At 42.6% G+C, this 21,245-nt stretch overlaps 1 protein-coding gene across 5 annotated transcripts in view; it reads left to right on the top strand.

Moving 5' to 3' along the window:
• The window catches only part of pitpnc1b (phosphatidylinositol transfer protein cytoplasmic 1b), a 54,832-nt gene that overhangs the window by 26,418 nt on the left and 7,169 nt on the right, over positions 1-21,245 (top strand). For 4 of the 5 annotated variants that reach the window (XM_037075229.1, XM_037075231.1, XM_037075230.1 and 1 more), the window contains 6 exons: positions 6,671-6,812; positions 6,934-7,091; positions 16,000-16,148; positions 18,404-18,492; positions 19,347-19,354; positions 19,508-19,579. In XM_037075229.1, the coding sequence (XP_036931124.1) occupies positions 16,021-16,148; positions 18,404-18,492; positions 19,347-19,354; positions 19,508-19,579 (297 nt within the window). In that variant the 5' untranslated portion in view covers positions 6,671-6,812; positions 6,934-7,091; positions 16,000-16,020. Of the gene's footprint in view, positions 1-6,670; positions 6,813-6,933; positions 7,092-9,793; positions 10,452-15,999; positions 16,149-18,403; positions 18,493-19,346; positions 19,355-19,507; positions 19,580-21,245 lie in introns of those variants that run through there. The other variant, XM_037075227.1, reaches the window with a different exon arrangement.

Genomic DNA, 21,245 nt, shown 5'->3' with positions numbered 1-21,245 from the left:
TCCCTCTGAAGGACATTTTAACTGGTCATTTCTGTGCAAAGCTAGCTGAACCTCACGTCATATTATTAAAATTCAAAGGCTATTAAACTTAAAGGTACAATCAGTGGGATTTGTCCGAGCTATTAGTAAGAGATTTGATTGTTGAGTCTCATTCCAAGGACATCATGTATTGACGTTTTCAGGCTTGTAAAGTGTCCCAAGCACAGCAACAAAATTGAGAAAATAAGAAAATCCAGGCAGAGGCTGCAGGGTCTCTGCAGATACGAGACACTAACACGCCTTTCCTCCCCATTCGAGCCTCCCTCTCTGCCTGTTTCCACCTCACTGCGTCTGCCGGGCAAGATTTGCCCTGATGCACTGAGGATGCACTGATTTGCACTGGTCGAAAATCAGTCTTGGGATGTCGGGAAGGAAAAAAGAATAGAAATAATCGACAATTCAAAGCAAACTAACGGCCCTTGTTCGAAAATGTAAGGAGTAGAAAGTACAGATGTTTGTGTCAAAATGGAGGTGGAAAGTAAGAAGTTGGCAGAACAATAAAAACTCAGGGGAATTATAACTACCTGAAAAATCTAAAAAAAAAAAAATTACACTGACCAAATATTTGTACTTTGTTTACTTCCCACTGACGGTGATGTGAAACAGAAAAAAAAAGCAAATCTTTGAATTTGAAAAGCTAGACTGCCACACCATTGTTCACCACACACGCCAGTTTCCACCTGGTTCTCTCCGCCTGGCTCAATTTATGATGGAATAAAGCTGCATTAACAAACAATTAAGAACACAAACGGCTGCTAGTTTCTCCACGTTTACACTGATCTATGGTCAGTTTTAGGATTCGGCCCATATGGCAATAAAGGTTAGGATGTAGGGCGATTAAGCTGATCTGTGCGTCCCGGCCCAGCGATTAGACTCCAGATGGTATAGAAAGAGCGGCGGCGGCTGATTCCGAGCCGTACGATTTGTGATAAGGGATCCATATCTGGTTCAGTGGTGCGTTCACTGTCGCCGCTGTGGTATTAATAGGCCAGATACACATCAGCTATTCATATTTTCTGCTAAGCGGAAAAGGTGAACCAGCGTCTGTACTCTTCATATTCCTCTTGTTATCTGCATTTGCCACATGCATTCATCTTCATTTGCATTCATCAATCAATTCATCATCACAGCTTGTCTGTGTGCGCCCCTCTCTCTCTCTCTCTCTCTCTCTCTCTCTCACTTCCTTTCTGTCTCAATGGCGGTCTCTGTGTTTCGCCTGAGGCCTGTGGAGATATTGGAGAGGTAACATTAGGGTTTATGAGGCATGTGATGGTATGCGTCATCACTGTATTTACTCCACAGTGTGTGTCGGTATGCTTCTGTAGCACACAAGGGCCCACAGCGTCGGCCTAACATTTACATGAAAGTTAGAGCGCAGGAGTGTGTTTTCCTGTTGTTGTTAATAAAGGCTGGCCGTATGGTGGAGGCACATTGCTCCGCTGGTGTCTGTTTGTTTTCCCAGCTCCACTTACTGTCTGCGAGAGCATGTGTGTGTGTTTGTGTGTGGGAGAGTGAGAGAGACAGTTTGAATTTTGTTGTTTGGTCTAATCTGATGTGACTGGGCTCCCCTATCTCTATTTACGCATCTGTTTAGCTCTGAGCTAACAATCAAACAATAAGGCTCTCTCTCTCTCTCTCTCTCTCTCTCTCTCTCTCTCTCTCTCTCTCTCGGTCACAAATACACATAGGTATACTGTGTACACAGATGCACAGAAAAACAGGAGTACGCTTCTGCTGGAATTCTGGAACATTTATACACGGAAATGACTGTCTTTTTTATGTTCCGTTGATTTTCTTTTCTTTTTTTCCCCACAAATAGGAACAGTAAATCTGTGAGAATAGTAATGCAAAATCTTCCCGCATGTGGTGGCAAGTTTACTCACGTGCCAGTACCACACAACCTACTCTGGTATAAATAAAAGTCCTGTGTTGTAAATGTAAATAAGTATCACCAACTTGATGCAGAGAAATTTTTAAAATTAAGTCTCAATAAGTTTGAAATAAATTAATCACAAGGAAAAGCACCAAATCCCCACATTTGAGAAGCTCATTGATGAATGAAAATTGTCCTTTCAGATCTCTGTTTTGATGAATTAATAAACACCCTCTGGACACTCTGCTCTCTTTTTGTATTTTATTAAAAATGTATCTGATAACAGAGCCCGTGGAGTTTGCTTAATAAAAAAATCCTTCCGTCATTTTAATACAGAAGGAAACAAAGTCACAGAGAGCGTGCGTGTTTACTCTACACTGTTCTGTCTTCTGTTATCAACACTAAAATCCCGTCAGTGAATTAACCAATTAATCAAAACAAGAATATCTTAAAGACGTGGAGACTCCCCAGGTTTGTATAGGCTGAATCCAAAGTTCCACCCTCTGGACTTCTGGACTGAACCCCTGCAGGCTTTAGTCATACATACCATGAGTAATTGTTTTACACATTCATAATAACCTCTACAATGCCACATCTGCATTGCAAGTCTGGCGACATCTGCAGCCCAATTAAACTCCCTGGAAATCTGCAGAAAGTCTGCTTGAGGGCCCTTGAGGAGTGGATGAAATGAGAGTTTTGCAGACTTTGCGGGTGCGAACAAACCAGCAAAGTCTGCGTACTCACCCATAATCATTCTAACTGGACACCACTCCGTCAAAGAGCACATAAAACGTGCAGTAACCCTTTTTAGTTCCTCAACATTCACTTACACACGTCATTTTCTTCAACAATTATAGAAACATTTTTAAAATAGCTGCCATTAAATTTTCTGTCAACCAGTTCATCGGTTCAGTTGTAATTGTATTAAATGTTAAATAAAGTATACTCTCACCATTCTAACAGCTCTTCATGTTGTGTATGTTAAGTAGCTACAGCTCTCAAATACTCAAGTAAAGTGCTGGTACCTCAAGTGTGTACTCAGATACAACATTTGGTTGAATGTATTTAGTTTGAAGGTACATTCCAACTACGACTACAACTACAACTACAACTACGTTCCAGATGAATGGGTGATAAATGTTGTAACTGTATTTCTGTGGAAAGGCTTCTCTTAAAGTGTTTAGAACAAATTATCCTGGAGTTGCACCTAACGATTGTTTTCATTAGTGATTAATCTCTCTGTTAGCTCTCAGTCTCAGTCTTTAGTCTTTCTTACCGTCTTCCATACTGATGCAGTACATTAACTTGAGTGTACTTTTGAGGTGATTGTACTTCACTTGAGTCTTTCCATTTTCTGCTACATGACACTTCATCTCAACTACCTTTCGGAGCAAATATTGTACTTTTTACTCCACTACATTTATACAATAACTGTAGTTAGTAGTTACTTGGTAGTTTGCATAACCACACTGTGTCATGAAGTGACTGTAGGTTGCACAATGTAATGGACATAAAATAACAAAACCGTCTGCTATTACATTGAATCCCCATAAACTTTGCCAATGCTATACATTTCACTGGAATAAACTCCCGTTTTGTTCTGTGTTATTGTTATTTCCATTTAAAAAGATCTGAATGCTTCTGTCCCTGCCACTCATGTGCTTTGGAGACAATCCACCATCTGGACCTTGCAAGTTGGCTGCTTAATAGCTTTGTTTTCACTTTTTGTTTTATTGAAAAATCCGAGCCAAAAGACAAATAGTATCCAAATGATTGGCCCTGCAGCTCAAACAGCTGACACAATAAACCAAACAAATCCTACAACAGACTCTAACTACCAAAGAACATCAGGGAAAATGTGGAATGTTCATACAGGAGTTGTGTTTTATTTTGCCGTGACATGTAATGTGACTTTTGTGGTTTGAACAACATTTTCTGAAGAAACGATAACAAGTGGAAGCCAGAGAAACAAGCGAATATTACAATGCACTTGGTGTCCCAGGTGCCTATTTTACTGTATAAATTGGTATTTATAGTGTAGAAGGCATGTTTGTTAATAAAGGACCATTTAGAAACAGGCCGATTGAAAAGCGCTTGACAAGGGAATGCTATTGATTTGGAAATAAGATATTGCAAATTTTTTAGGATTACATAGAGAAATTCCATAAAAAGGCAATAAAAACAAGAGCAAAATAAATGGGTACACATTAAAATGAATTAAAAACATTTGAAAGCCACAGTAAACAGTATTAAGGATTATTTAAATTATATAACAACATTCATCAACCAATACCATCATTAAATTTTAATAACACCCCTAATTTCCCCCACACACACACACACACCAGCCAGATGCTGCACACTCGCAATTCAAATTGATTTGACTACGATTCAAAGTGCAGTTAATGAGGTTGATTAAGACAGAAAAGGTCCTTCATGATTTCAGATTCCTGCCGTCTCTGCAAGACTTTTGTCAGGTCCCGCTAGAACAGAGAGAGTCAGGTTGAAATAAGTTGACCGAAAGGAGTGAGAGATTGTGGGGTTGTGAAAAGTCCTCCAGTGTCTCTGAGGAGCGTGTGTCAGACTGGCAGGATATTGAATTTGGCATGTTCCCACAGGCCAAACGGTGCTTTCGAGTGCCACATTTGACTTTAATCGCTGCAGCGTGTGACGCTTGCTCCGCTGAACTTGCTGAAATATATCCCATGGCCTCCTCCATTGATACACATCAGGTGATGTTTTTATTTTAAATTTCCGGTTCTGTTGTTTCCTCTCACTGTGACTGGCAAGTTCCTCCATCTGGCGTGGACGCTGTTAAACAAACAGACCTCAAGCTGCAGGGAGTATACCGAGATTTCTGCACGGTGCTGCATTAAACAGAGTGTTGTTTTCCTTTTGGAGAATCGTATCGGGCTTAAAGCTACTGGGATGATGTTCTTAGCCCGTATGGACTGTGTGGTATTAAAGACGTGGAGCTTTGACACAGAGCAAGATGGTGAGGTGGGGAGCTGGTTAGACGAGATGGAGACAGATACTGGGGGAAGGGGTTCAGTCAAGAAGAGTGAAGGGGCCACCGAGCGCTGTCATGTTTTTAAAATAGCTCGATGGCTTTTTTTAAAACTAAATTCCCCCACCTTGCATGCAACAATATGTGCTTTTACTTTGCATTCAGTCGCCGAGTCTATCTCTCTTTTTCCTTTTCCTCCCGCTGTTGCAGAAAGTGAGGGAAAGAGGCAATTGAATTTCCTTTCAGTGGCGGTGTGTGGAATAGGAAAAAAGTTCAGGGCCACAGTGCAGGCCTCTATCTCACGCAGACACTGAACGCAGCCTTAATCCATTCCCCCTGCCCGTCCCCTTCCACACATACTCGTCTCCAAATCCCCTCCACTCCATTCCTGGAATAAATTATTTCATTTCTTTTCGGTCCGCAGCGTTTTTATTCGTCTCTGTGGTGCGCCTCAACCTCTGTCCCTGTGGAGAGCCCTGATGAATGTGTTGGGCTCACACCCTCTGATCATCCCTGCTCTGAACGCCTTTAGATACACACTGGCTTCTGGCTGCCTCCAATGCACATAAGGACTCTCTCTCCTTCCCTCACCCTCCTCAGTCTCCTTCTCCCTCTCTCTCTCTCTCTCTCTCTCTCTCTCTCCCTCTCTCTCTCTCTCTCTGTCTCTGCTCTCTCTGTCTCTCAGACCCACAAACACACAAAGGAATAATGCAAGCTATAGAATAGATCTGGATCCTTCATCTTTCTCTTTTGCGCACACAAACTCTGCAGAGACAAAAAACACATTTTCGCTCTCCTCTAAGGATCTGAGCCGGCACTGTTGTTCCTTGTTCAGATTAATGATGACATTTAAGAACACTGAACAATTTCAAACAACATCTATAATTCATCCGGGAACATACGTTCAACAATGTATGGAATGCGGTCCATATTGCCGGGCTCATGAATATGGAGAAAAAGCTGCAAATGAATTATTCTTTTTTATAATTGGCGTCTCAGGACTTGATTACCAGAGCAAGGAGCCCGTATGTAATGGCATGTGTTAATGTGTGCACACGTGGGGGGTGCACAGCGTGTGTGCGTGCGCATGTGTGTGTTAGCAGGAATTAATGAAGGCAGTCGCACTTTCTCTTGCGCCAAGTTGCCATGTTGGGGTGCTGCACTGATTGGCGTGGCCTGGACCGCTGTCTGGAGCCCCTAACGATGTCAGATAAAGCCTCATCTTCCTCACTGGCGTGTGCGTGCATTTTCCCAGCGGGACAAAGCTTGACAACACGAGATCGGGATTCGATAAGGATAAGTGAGCGCTCTGTTTCATCCAGGTCCCCGGGGGATTCCCTTCTAACTTCTAACACGCCAAAAAGCACACATACACACTTGGAAACCACATTACCCCCTGGCGGCCGAGCCTCCAGTGGTATCAATTAAGGAGCCGGCCCAATCAATGTCTTAGTACCAGCCTGATACTCAACTACAAGGAGATTAAGACTAAGCTTACATCTTAACACAGAGGAGCCAGCCACACGAACATACAAAGACCCCCTACTCACTTAAAACACACATTGCACATCACAAACCACAGAGATGTTAGCACAACAACCAGCCTCCTTTTTCGTCTGCTGTGTCAGTTGCATCTGGCGGCGTTTGTGCTTTGAGACTCTCTATGAAAAGAGGACAATAATGGAATGTGTACTTTCTCTTTCTCTCACTGTTTTTTTTTTTTTCTCTCCCCTTGTCTCTCCCTTTGCCAGGCTAAAAGTCTGACCTAAATACTTCAGGTTTTTGATGATTGGACCAAAACAGAGATCAGAGGCGTCCGGCGGGCTTGTCGTGATAGTGCGAGGGAAAGGGGAGGAAGGCTGAGGATCTGGACACACTCGCACAGAGATGCTGGTACTTACCACACTTCATAACTGTACAACACGGGGCTCATAAACCAGTCAGACCTTATCCTCGCAGACTGCTGAATTCATCATCTTAAATCTTACTCAAAGCCTTACCTTTCACCCTGCAGTGAGATGAAAAAGCTGCAGCGCATCAGCTCCCTGCCCCCAAACCAAGCCACAGCTAATCCATGCCTGGGCGGGAGAGCTCCATCATTCACACGCTTGGAGGGGACGCCGGACAACCTTTGACCTTGGCTTGTGACCACACCTTGAGATTGAAGAGCCGGTAATGCAGCGATGGCAGTTGGCCCACCAGTTAATGATCTGCTGCTTCCTTTTTCCAGCTTAATACAGATCCATACCGCTCACCACCATTGCAACACACGCACACACACCCACACACACACATATTGTCTTCCTACCAAACACAGTCGGGGCAGGAAACACAGAGGTCAAAGAACGCCTCACCAGTTTCCTAAGTGCACCCATTCATTTTTCATTTAATGATGTGAGAGGATGTGATAGGTGTAAGCACCGTGATGAAGTCCCCTCTGATTCCATCACCGGCTGCTCCTCCGTCCTGCAGGACACAAAATAAGGAAGGGCAGCTCCGACCAGGAGTTTTTAAAAACGCTCCAGTCCGGAACTGCTCACTCAGCTGAATATTAGTCCTGAGTGTGAAAAGATTCATTTTGTGGTTCATCATTAAAGTGATACATTTAGCTGAGATTATATTGTATGCATCAATCATAGTACTCAGAATTAACTTTTCGCTAAGCTTTGCAATAAAATTTTTTATGCTGAATTCCAGAGATTAAATCGGCAAAGAAGTGTAATGCGTAAGAAACATTTAAATCGCACAGAACAAAGTGCATCGTTTCTAAGACTCAATCCAAGGCAAAGGACCAAAACATTGAAAATCCTGAGGGACGTTTTTTGGTGCCCGGGGATTAAAAGTGCAGAAAGCGATTCTGCCGGATGATAGTTGATTGATGAGTCTCATTCGCAGGTCCGAAAATACTGATGCTTGGCGTTGGCAGGTCAGGCCCCCACAAGTCGGTGCTAAACATGAACTGTCCAAATTGAGTTCAGCTGGAAACGTTTTACCACATTCACACCTATGGCAAGCCTGTGTTAATGTATGGTGTCAATTCACGATGAGCGCATTTTGATCTGATTGTTATCGAATTTGAAGGCGGAGGTGATAATGGGATCTGGGCTGGGTGTGAATGTAAATCTATACAATGTGTCCACATTCTTATAGGTTTGGTTGTTATGATTTCTGGGGATTCATGGACAGAAATGCAATATAACATTTATGATTATGTTTTTATCAGTGTGTAATCACTTGAAAATTGATGTGATTTAGTTACTTTAGAATGAGACTTTTATATCTACTGAGGGAGCAGGTCCTCTTCCATTGAGTCTGACATGTTGCACGGTGTGTTTCTACAGTGGCCCGGAATGGATGACAAGAGGGTCAGTGATACATTTTCCATAGTATTATCAAATCCTTCACACTGGATCTTAAGAAGAAAAAAAATCAACCACCAAGTTTAGCATTTCCCAAACTCTGCCTCCTCCTGACCTGGGATGCACCGTGTGCTTTTTGACAAGTCCACCTGCGCCACCGTACTAAATTGCATGATCCACAGTTACACGCTACATCACAGTGCTGGCATTATCAGGAGGATGAGAACACTTGTTAGTACCAGGTCCCATTGATCAGACATTATGATCCAGATGATACTGTATATCCAGACACAGATCCTAGACATGTCTTTCCCCATTCATCTCCCCTAATTTCCTGTCATCTCTTTACTTCCAAATCTATTTTTAAATGAAAACATAGTTTATTTTAAAGAAGGCACAGTATCAACCTTGGGCTTTAGTAGTAGATCAGTTTCATCAATCAATCAATCAATCAATCAATCAATCAATCAATCAATCAAGAAACTAATCTATTGATCAACTCAACAGTTTGCGGGATCAGTCATCCGAGAGTTCCCAACCCTCAAATCACAATTACATAATCAATCAGAGTGATCAATAACTCAATCAGCTGCTGAATACACATCTAAACCACTGCCAATCAAACTTTAAACTATGTGCTGTCAGAACTCTCTGTGAGCGTTAAGTCCCGGGGTGGGGGGATGGGGGGGTTACCGAGACAAGCGAGGCACACCTCAGCTCTCTGAAGTGGCTTTCCCTTCTCTGAACACTGATCTGATAAGATAGGAGCAAACCCCACCACATATTTGTTTTCACCGTTCTTTCACTGCGGAGAAGAGAGCTCCTCTGGAAGTGGATTCCACCAGAGAGGAGGAATCCAGGGCCGGTTATTGGCTTTGGCCCCCCATCAGACTGACCTGGAGAAGCCAAACATCTGCTTCTCTTATGTGATGGGGACGGTAACAATGTACGCTTGGCAGTAGCCGTCAGCTTCATCGCTTACACAAAGGGAGAGTAGTCCCATGACTCAAGGACGGACACGGGCGAGAAATTATGAATGCTCCGATCCCACTACTCATTGACTAAAACATGGATTCAATTAAGCCAGCTGAAGGTCATGAGGTAATACAATGTAAGGGAGGTCTGGCGCGTTGCTTAATGGAAGTCCTCATGGCTCCGGTAATATTTAATCCAACAGCCCACCCTGACTATCCCAGAGTGCTGTCATTACCTGAGTGTCAGGAAGGAGGCAAACGTGCTTCAAATTCACAGGCTGATGTCAACAGACTGCGTTACCTAACGTTTCCAGATATAGAAAGATGATAGAGCGCTGTGCTGAAAACAGTGCCGGCGACAGAGACAGAGAGAAAAAAGAACAGATAAAGATCAAAGCGCGTGGGGGGGGGGGTGACACAGGTGAGGAGGTAGTAAAGTACAGTGGGCGGGGAGTGGATACTATGGGAGGGAGAGGAGGAGGAGGAGGGAGAGAAAGAAGGGAGATAAGGAGGGACCGGGCTGAAGGAATTTGTGAGGAACTGAAAGCAGCAGAAAGGCAGTTGAGGGGAAAAGGGAGGAGCGCCAGGCAGACAGCAAGGTTACACATGAGAGGTCTGAGGAAGAATCAAACAAAGCACAGAGAGGCAGAGAAGAGGACAGGAACAGGTAGAGTCGGGTCCGGCTTCAGTCTCACCTCGCAGCTAATTACTACTTTCTCACAGGGCTGAAAGAAAAGCAAACAGAAACTAAGAGAAACAGCAAACAGAAAAGGGGGCAGCTGAAGGCTGGAGAGCAGAAAGCAGAAGTGAGAAGAAAAGCGGAGCAGTTAAAAAAAAAAATAAAAAAAAAAAGGCTGGTCCAGTAGTTAATTGAGCAAGCAAGAAAAACAAAGCAAGACAGAGACAGAGACAAGACTGTGAGGAGTGAGCAGAGGGAAGTGAGAAAAACACGCAGATATTCATTGACAGAGAGGTCTGGACTTAACTCCATGGATTACTGACATCAGCAAAACAAAGGAAGAAGAGCGTCAGAAAAGAGGTCACTGCAGTCCAGCAGCAGGGTGACTTGCCTGAGCCTGTCTACTATGCAACCAAGACAGCTGAGATAGACAGACACAGTTCTTAAAGACAATCCTCTCTGTAACAGCACCATGTTGATGAAAGAGTACCGCATATGTATGCCACTGACTGTGGATGAGGTAAGTGTGTTTGTCTTTCCCACGCTCACACACAGAAACACAAACACACACAGACACACACACACATGCACACACTCTACCCTCTCTACACATTTCTAAATGCACAGACAAAAGAGAAGGGGCTTTATTTCAAATTGTGAAAGTGTTGTTCCCACTTGTAATCTTGAAAGCGTTAATGCGCTGATAAGAAGAGTGCCAAAAGAGCACACAGACCTCCCGCAGCGGCCGCTCTGTGGGAGCTTTGGCACTTTTGGGGGGGAAGCGATGTATGTTCAGCACCGACGGGCCCGACCAGTCTGAGGGAGCCGACGCGCAAACACCTGGTCGGCAGCATCATAGCAGCGCTGTTGCGTCTAAATTTACTCACCTTCTGTCCGCCTCTCAGTTTAGCTCGCTTGCTCTAGCACTCCTCTAAACTAGTCGGACTGGTTATGGCCTCGCTTGAGCTAAATTCAAACAAAGGCCCACAGGGTTCTAAACAAATGAGATCCCGCCAGAGAGAGGAAGAGGTGGCATGGAGGGGACGGGGGAGCTATGCGCCAAAGTGCCCTTCAAAAGGAACGTCCTCATCACCGCCTCTACCAACCCTCCCTCCCCCCTTCAATTCTACCTGTTACTACAACAATGACAGTGACAAATAGCGGTCCAAAATAGGATTTACAGTATCAGTACAGGGCACACAGAAACTTGAGCTTGCAGCAAATCCTCTTTGGCTTGAATGTAATATAAGTTTAAGTGCAGCTTATTTGGAACCGTATCAAATCGTGACAGTTACCTCGGTCCGAGTCATTTACAACGTCCCAGAACTTTCCTTAATTTTCTTTGAAGGGGAAAGTGTTGAATTTCAGGCGTAAGGTTTTCAGCTGTGCTTCTGCAACATAATACAGCTCGGCCGTGTTAAGGAATGTCCACTATTGTGTTCTACTGTGGGAACGTTTGATCAGTGGAGTTTGATCACCAGCTCCTCGAATGCACATGCTGAATGTGAGCACATGCTTGAGCAAAACACAGGACCACAAACTCCTCTGTGTGTGTCTGTGTAGTGTGCACCCAACCTGTGCCATCCAAGTTTTAATGTTTTATTAAAGTTTTGCAGAGGAGATTCATGTCGATGAGAAGTCAGGGGAAGTTTTTAGCGAAAAATTTCTGGAGCTTCACAGCAAAACAGTGTTGCAGAATTCCCCTGAACAACTGAAGGAGGTTAAGAGTTGTTTCAAAACATAAAAACAACTGTAAATTTAAAAGAAAAAAAACTGCAACAACTCCAATGCCAAGCTTGTTCACCCACTTCAGACAGCATGCTAGCACTTTTAGATTTTTGCTTTAAAGGTCCCATTTTATACTGTTTTTCATCAATTTCACACAGCTGTCAGAGGTCCAACAACACTGTATTCGATATGCATTGCTTCAAACCCATCCATGGTCCTAAATTTCAGCTGTCTAAAAGTCGCTCAAGTGAGCTCTACTGAGAGCAGGCTGTTTCTGTGCCTGCACCTTTAAATGCTAATGAGCTCCCAACACCTGCCTTGCCTGCTGCACGTCCCTATCAGGGAGACTATGCCGTAAACAGTATCTGTAGCATGCGCTAATGTGTGCCATTGCATAGCGGACCGAAGTGGAGCTAACTAGTTAGCCAATTTCCAGCTGACGTCACCATACTCGTGGGCAACTGTAAATACTATCAAACCGTGGTGACGCTTACCTGGGGCTCGGGTGCAGTTGCTGGGTCTAGTATGGTTGGGACTGATCCTTTTACAAGGGTCAGTGTCGAGGCAAAGCCAGCTTTGCACTGACCCTTGTTTCTGAAGCAATCCGATGTGAAGTGATGTGAACACACAAGCCAACATGAACCACAGCTGGCACGTTGTCGTTAAAAAGTGAAACGCAGCAACTGTCTCTTCTGTTTTTCTGTAGCTGGGACAGAATATAGGCACTTATGTTGATTTTTACAAACAACAGAGCAATTTGCCTGTCTAACTCTGAGTGACGACATTGTGAAACACTGCTATCTTACCCCTGGACACACCGAACTTCACCTCGGGGATGAACGCCCCCCTCTCAGATATCTCCTACCACCACACCTGTCTATGTAAATGAATCCTTTCATTAAGTAACGAAAGGAGCTGAATCTGAACAGCCTGTAGGAGCGCCGTTTTACCAGTGGGTGTGCTGCAGAGACCATGCAGGAATCATTTGCTTTCCTAATTTTGGGAGTTGGCATGCTCAGGCAGGACCAATTTATATATGTAGAGACCAGAGAAAACATGTTTTTCATAATATGGGACCTTTAAAAAGTGTGTAAATAATGTCTATCCCAGTCAGTTTGGGATCTTGGGAGTATGCCAGACGAGCTGTATGAAGCCAATTTATGTTTTTCCTCATAATTCCATATTCCTCAGTTGATCTTGTATGTTTGGAAACACGCCTCCTATCTTCTTCAGCTGTGTTTGCTTTTGTGAAACAAAGAATTGTTTTGTGGAATAACTTAACTGAACTTAACCCGAAAAAAAAAAAAAAAAGAACCATGATGACTAAGAAGTCACAAGTCATGGGATGGTTAAATGGAAACTTCCAGTTCCACAGATAAATCACATATTAGGAAACAGCAAGCCCAGAGCGAGGGCGGTCTGAAAAACTGAGCTGTCTTCTTTTGTTAACATTAAGTCCACTTTAATTTAATGCTGTAATAACATAAAACACAAACAACAAACTTCCAAGGTGGGTGGATACTTTTTTTTTTTTATAGCTGTTGCACATCCCCACTAGACAGAAATGCTTCATCCATGATAATTATTGTTTAGGGATGAGAGTAAACGATACGCTTCAGAGCAACTGCAAATATTTTGTTAAGGTTTTTTTGGTATGCGTTTCACAAAAACAGTCTCATTCTCATTGTCAGTGGACAGATCCGGGGCTGCATAACAAATCCAAGTCTTTGCTCTGAGCGTTTTATCACTTCTTTAAAAAAGTGGCTTTGAGCTGCACTTTCTTTGAATTGTAAATTCTCTCTTTTCTGTTGCCGTCAGAGTGACACTATCTGCAGAGTCTCCACCCCAACGTGATGAGCTATATTTACACTGCTCAGGAATTTATGACAAACTGACTGCTTGTAAACCTATCATCAGTTTGTTTGTTTTTTCTTTTGAAATGACACTTGGAGAAAAATACATGCCGAAACCTGCCATTGAATGAGTTTCCCAAAACATCGCTCATCACAGCCATTGAGCGTGCGTAAAAAGTGATTTAGAGACAGATAAGTCTTTTTAACTTCCTGCTCAGATTAGATTTCTAGAAAGTGAAAAAGATTCACAACCTGTGAGTGGGAGGAGCTCGCTGTTCTGCAGTCTGTTAAACACCCATCGCTTTGATTAATTAAGTCTCATGAATACCCAATAAGTAAATATTGAATGTTGACTTTCTACAGTAATTGGAACAAGAAGGAGGAGTGTCACATTGATGTCTGCAGGGTACAGTGAAGGATGGCAAACTGAAATCCGCCCTCCTCTTTCTCCGGTCCTGCTCATCTTTCTCTGTTTCTACTTGTGATTAAAACAATGCTTTAGTGGCACACAGATGTAGGGCAACAAAATGAATTACAGTATGTGGCCACAGCAGCACCGTTTGTTTGTTTACAGTACAATATGATTTCCTTTTCGTAACTTTAAAAAAGCTTGCAGAGGGATTTGCATTTAAACACTATACTGTACATGGAGACAGGACAAGACAGAGAGTGCAAATAACCAAGTGTTATTCTGTGATTCTGTCAGTCTCAGCTCATGGAGGAGGCCCAGTGATGCTCAAAGGCCTCGTCCTTTTCAGAATATATATTCCCGCCTCATCAGCATTAAGCACAAACTGGAGCTGCAGCCCAGAACAGAGTCCCATCCTCCCCCTGATTTAGACACCATGAGTTCCCCTCAATGGCCACATAAAGTTGTGATATGGTCACTTGAGGGAAATCTTTATACACAGCAAGTGACTATTTAAAAAAAATAAAGAGCATACACAAAGCTAGCAGCTAAGCAGCACTGAGTAAGTGCCTACTGTCGAGACAAAAACGGACTCAGCAACTATGGCTGAACCTGCTGCCAAAAGATTTTTCTTACCTCTCACCAGCTACTTCCTCTTAGTGGCTGATGGTTATTATGATTTCCTCAATTCAGTTTCATTCTTTCTTACTGACGTCCTCAAAAATCCTTGTCTTGTTGCCCCTTGATGTGATAAATGTTGATAACCTCAATCTTAAAGGTGCACTTTGTTGTTTGGGGGAGACATTTTAATCAGAAGAGAAAGATCTTCATCGACTGATCTTTTAATCACACCTGAACAAACTAATTAACACACTGACCATAAAGGACAACACAATGTTTGGATTACTCCCTAAAACCTTTAGCGGAGTGTAAAAGAAAGAAAACCTTAAGAGGAGAAGCGGGATAGACAGACAGGCAAAATATATTTTATGTATAGTACAGTGAGAAAGAAAAAATAAAGTCAAACCTCTAAACCTTATCTTTTCGCCCTCATGTCGATGGTGAATCAAGTTTCGTAGTCCACAAAATATTTCTGGAGCCTCACAGCAAAACAGCCTCGCAACATTTTCCCAAACAACTGACGTAGATGGGGGCTTATTTAAAAAAAAATAATCAAATAAAATGGTTCCATAAAGTCTCTGAATGCCCTGAGATGAGCTCATCTCTTGGCTTAGAAAGGGGGAGTAAATACAGCATAATTTTTTCATGAACCCGTCCTTTAAACTCAGACTGTATAAATTGTTCTGAGCAGCAGCCTCAGTGACAAATAGCCTGTGGGATAATGCTGAATGCTGAAATAAATAAATAAATAAATTGTGTAGCAATAGAACAAGTAAAAAAAGAGTCATGCTATAACGTCACTGAACCACAATGGCTCCATAAGATTTGCTGACATTAGCCTCCATTAGCCTCCATTTGCCACTGCTCATTCCTGACCAAGAAAGGCTGAAGCTGCAAAATGTCTGTGAGAAATGAATCTAGCAACGGAGCCTTATATTGTTATTGAATTTGTCTATTTGAAGGAGGAAAAATGTTTTATTTAATATGTTACATACAGTAGTAGTGTTGTAAGGGTTTATCACGCGGGATTTTCCTAAGAAATAGTATTTCTGCATCAGGTATTTACCCAGATCTCTGCCGTGTTTGGGAGTTTCTGGGCATCAGTGATTCTAGAGAAAGATAGTCAGGTTTCATTCCCACGTCGTCAAATGACGCTCACAATCAATTATCTTTCTCCAGAATCACTTACTGCACCTGGTGTGTTTACAAACAGCAAACACCAAATCCAGCAGTGAAATCGGAGATCAACGTGTGGGCCTACCTGCTTAGTTTAAAATTTCCCCCGGCGCACAACCACAATCACAATTTATGAATGAAAATAACACTGCACTCATAATTTGTCATTTTGTATTAAGAAGATGATTTTGCTTCACCTTTTCTCACCATTTTTTTCCCTTTCTTCTCCTCATCCTCACTACCATGAAAACCTCATCCTATACCTTCTCCTCGCTCTGCAGTACAGGATCGGGCAGCTGTACATGATCAGCAAGCACAGCTGTGAGCAGAGTGGTGGGGGAGAAGGGGTGGAGGTGGTGCGGAATGAGTCAGACATTCACCCCCAGCACGGGCCAGGACAGCTGACTGAGAAACGAATCTACCTCAGCAGGTAGAGTGCATCTCGATTGTAATGCTGTACTAATGATGTACTTATACTAATAATTCTGGCTATTTGCAACCTGAGCCTTATCCTCCAGTTGACAGCTCTGTCGTTACCATAACGGATGGAGTCCGATCTTTGATCTCTTACTCCACTAAAAAGCTTTATGTCCTGTAGATCCACGTTGCAGGTATCACTTCTGACAAGCAGTAAAACATCATTTCAACACGCTCCCTGTGGTGTAACGTGCCTGTATCCAAAGTCCAAACAGGCACTGCTTGAAACAAGCCAAGGCCTGTACTGCAGCGTTACTGTGACGTTTTAGGTGTGCCTTGAACTCATCATCAAATAAATGCTCTTGGTGAATCTGATTGTGTAACTAGCCGAGAAAAAAAAACCCATCTATGTCATCACGATGGCCGTCATTAAAGGATGTGTGGTCAGTTTTACACTGATATTTTACTTTCAGGTTTGAATATTCAGCAAATCTCTGTTGGCAGTGTAAGGCATCAGAGAGTAGTCACACTATAACCATTTGTGCTTCCAAAGGGACATTTGTAAGTGTTTATTAAGGAATAGTTAAACATTTCTTTTTTTCTTTAATGGTCTTCAACATTGTAGTGATTAAGAAAAAAGTGATTAAGACATGAGCAAGCTACACTGCAAAATATGAATGGTACAATCCAGCAAATAAAACAGAATAATCTCAGGGCCTGTCTTGGGGCTCAGTATCTTGCCCAAGGACACTTCGACATGCAGACCAGGGAAATCAAACCAGCAACCTTCCGATAACAAGACGCACAGCAGCCCTCTTGCTTGTGTAATCCATAGAATAACCGTTTATAGATTCATCTGAGGTGATTTCCTATTTGCTATTTGCTGTTGCCAGGCAATCAGCACAGACTCAAGGAAGATAGTGCTTCAACCCTTGACACCAAACTGTAGGTGGACGTTGTTCACCTTTGGCCGGAGTCAGGCTAGCTGTTTCCCCCTGTTTCCAGTCAGTATGCTACTAAAGTAACCAGTTGTCTGTAGCTTCATTTTTAGCATACAGACATGAGAGAGAGGATGACTCATCTAACTCCCTGCCAGTAAAGTGAAAGCGTCTCTCCTTTACTGTCAAACTGTGACTCCTCTTCTGATGTGTTAACCAGGCTATGACTTGTACTTATTTACTCTGCATGAAAACTGAAACTACTTAAAGTTCATGATATGTGACTGAAAGTCAAAAAAGAAATCCAGTAATGGGGAGCTTGAGTAAAGTTTTTTTTACATCTCCAAAGGTCCAGAGTGAATGCCTGCCTGTGAATAAGTCAACACTTAAGAACGTCCGTATATCTAATTTCAACAACATTATAATGTGTTTTAAATAAAAAAAATTGTACATGTTTATGTTCTGCTTTCAAACACTCTATAGTTAAAAATGTTCAAATAAAGTTCACTCAAATTATTTGAGAATTTGCTTCAAGTTAAAGCCAGAGATATTATGTTTTTCCAAACTGATTTTAACACCACTGAAGATGTGCAATCCTCATAGTAAACCAGCAAGTGTGTGAGAAATTACGGTACGGATTATGATTCCGTACTGACGGTTGAACCACAGGAATTTCAAGATATGTGCAACTGCAGCGACATGTCATAGTGCTGAAAGGATGTTTATTTTCTTTGTGTGCAGGGTGACAGCCCACTAATCAATGGAATGTGAATCTTCGTGAAGGTCCATTCCCGCTTTTAATTCATTTCCTAACCCTAAGCTAACCTCACTCATTACCCCGATGTAACCTCGACTCTAATTCTAAGCACCACTATAAACCCAAGGCCTAATCCTAAAATAAACTCTTAAAGAAGTAAAGAAATGTTCTCACTGTGGAGGATTTTCCTAATCTTTCTGTGCTTGTGGGACATTTGGTCCTCATTAGTACGGATAGGCGGAACACACACTTACACATAGCCATACCACACACACACACACACACACACACACACACACACACACATAAGAGCAGTGAGTGCAAAATGAATTCCACCTCAATCATGTTCTGACATGTGACCTAGAAGCTACAGTAACAATTCATCACCACAGGTGTAATTGGGAATGAGTCATACAAATGAACGCTGTGGCGAGAGTAGCCTACAGGTAATCTGGCTATATATGGCACAAAAACCACTTAGGATCTCTCTGTCTTCCTCTATAATCTCCCTCTCCTACTCTCTCACTCTCACTGATTCTTCTCTCTTACGGCCTTTTTTCTCCCGCTTTGCAGTAAACTGCCGTCCTGGATGAAAGCGATTGTCCCAAGATTCTTTTATGTGACAGAAAAGGCCTGGAACTTCTACCCGTACACCATCACAGGTGGGTGTTTGCAGAGGTTGGAAGTACAAATACTTTGTCAGGTGTCTGTACTTTACTTGAGTATTTATTTTTCTGACAATGATTCTACTTTCACTCCCGCGACTTTAACACAATATCTGTACTTCATACTCCTTGCACTTTCAGAACAGGCTCGTTACTTTTGTTGTAACGCATTTGAGGGGAAGTATCGAGTATTTTAATGTACATCAAGCACGACAGATGTGGCAAAATGAAACAATGTCAAAGAGTCAATGGGCAGAAAAGGTGTGTTAGTAACTTGAATCTCCAGAGACCTTGCAGCCTCTGTCTGTGTTTTCTTATCTTCTCAGTTTTTTGCAGTGCTTGGGAGACTCTGCTAACTTAAAATGTCAGTATTTGATGTTCTGGTTATGAGACTCAAGCATAAATGATCTTCATGGTTGCGTTTACAAACAGCTCAGACAAATCCTCCTTCAGGGGGATACTTTTTATGCTTTGAGACACACTTGAGTACACCTCAGAGCCTGCACGTTCTTAACTTAACTTGAGTCAGTACTTCTACATTAAAGCCTTTGTATTAACACAAGTATCTGCGCCTCTACTCGAGTAAAAATATGTGTTCTTTGGCCCCCTTCTGTGTGTTGGAGCGCCTTTGTTTGTGTTAACACCAGGCTCCTTTCACCTCAATGCATTATACAAAATGTATTTACTTTTAACAGCTGGTATCCCAAGTGCCATCAAATATTTATCGCTATGTATGCATGTATTACCATGTGGTAACGTGTGTATGTGTGAGAGCAATTGCATGCTCATGCATGTATGAGTAACCAATTCTGTTTCTCCCCTATCTGCACTGAACGTCCCGGGTGCTGCAGAGTACTCAGTAAGTATTCTCACACATCATTTACTGTACATGAATGCAACAGAGCTCATCTCTTTCCAGTATCAGTGGATCTAATCTGCAGCCTGCTTCCACTCTCCCTATCTCTGCCCTCAACCCTTTTTTCCTCCTTTTTTACCTCTTGTCACCCCGTAGGTATCATTCCTCCCCAAGTTCAGCATCCGTATTGAGACGAGATTCGAGAACAACAAGGGCGATAACGACAATGTGAGTATGACGGAGAGGGAGCGAGGGGTGAGGGAGATGGACTGATTAAGGGAGAGGGGGAGGAGAAGGACATGGGGAAGGAGAGAAATTGCAATTTTCCTCTGCAGCACGAAAAAAAATGTTCATCAAATTGATGTGCCCATTACAAGGGAAACAAGCAAATCACAAACTGCAGTACTGGCAGATCTATTAACCTGACATGCAACGGATGTGAGCACGGCTGCCATGCTGCATTTTGTCTGAGGCGAACATGCATAAACACACACACAGTGTTATTCACAAACGATTGCAACTATGTGGGGCCATTGTGTCTGCATTTGTTAGCAAGCGGTCAGGTCGAGTAACAAGATGCAGCACATCACAACAGACGGAGAAATGTGGCGAGTCTTGTTCCATGTCGTGCAGTTACCGGTTACATACGTTTCTGCAAAACAAACACACATTCACAGCGGGCTGCACAATGTGTATGCAGTTTTTATACTTCATGCTGTGAGAAGTTGAAGACTTCAAAGTTTAAAACTACTACTGCCAAAAATTCAACATACCCCTGTATTCATGGGTAAGTGCAGGGAATCACCTTTGAACTACAGAAGTAAAACTGAAATACAACTTAGATAAATACAGAATCTTTTGTGGTTTTTGTGGTTTGTGGTCAAACTAGAAATGTTCACGGACGAGGTAAATGTTTTAAAGTACGTTATACAAGTTGTGTTGGTCACGTTCACTTTCAGAAGTTTTACAAACCAGACAATCAGTTGTTTCATTGACAAAGTAGTAGTAGAAAACATAATAGTTAAGGAAACTAATCATCTGTTGCTGCCCTATCAGAGAAAGTCTTAAAAAAGGAGCTACATCTTTCATTTTCTGCATATTTTGTATTTCTACTTATATTTCTACTAAGTTAACTCTCACATTTACAATGCAGGACAGTCAGAAACAATATTACATACACATACTCTGACAGCGTGATATAAGTACTTAGGTAATGGCTTTGAGTATCTCCACTGTCAAGGCTCTCAGTGTCCCTGTATGAATATTTACACAACACACAACGCAGAGAGACAGTAACCATGAAAGCATGAGCGCCCCATTTCCTGAGCATTTTGCAAAGAGCGACACAATACGTCTAGCTAATGCAACACATTCCATAAGAGGGAGCAAGACCTTGAGTAGACACAGACCAGAAACAGCACCACAGGAGCGTGGCGGGCTCTTATCTAATGCCAGGTTTTTCTTATTTGTTAGTTTTCAGCTGTGAAATGAACAACTTCAGTGGGGCATTAGAACAAATTTTAAACAAGGTCAGATAAAAATGCACTCTCTCAAGCTTCCCTCCATCCTCTCTCAAGGAAAAGTGTATTCCACTCTCATAACTCTTCTTTTTCCCCCTTCTCTTTTAATATCCCCCATACGTCCTTGTGGGGTTTTTTTTCCCCATCTCTCCCTCCTCTGCTCCCTCTGTCTGTTCTCTCCTCTCTCTTTGCTCCTGTGTGATTTGCTCCAAGGGCCTCAGGGTGGGATATAGTGAGGGGTGTTATGGTGTGTGACCTCAGTTTTCTACACAGTTACTCATCTACTCTCATCCTGCTCTCCGCTGAGTGAGTGACTGTATGCGTGTGAGAGAATGTGCGTCTGCTCTCGTAATGACCTCCCCCATCTGTTTGGC

The sequence above is a fragment of the Acanthopagrus latus genome, chromosome 17, assembly GCF_904848185.1.
Source record: "Acanthopagrus latus isolate v.2019 chromosome 17, fAcaLat1.1, whole genome shotgun sequence".
Lineage (NCBI taxonomy): Eukaryota > Metazoa > Chordata > Actinopteri > Spariformes > Sparidae > Acanthopagrus > Acanthopagrus latus.
The sequence above is the reverse complement of the archived record's forward strand: the minus strand, read 5'-3'. Positions and strand labels throughout refer to the sequence as shown.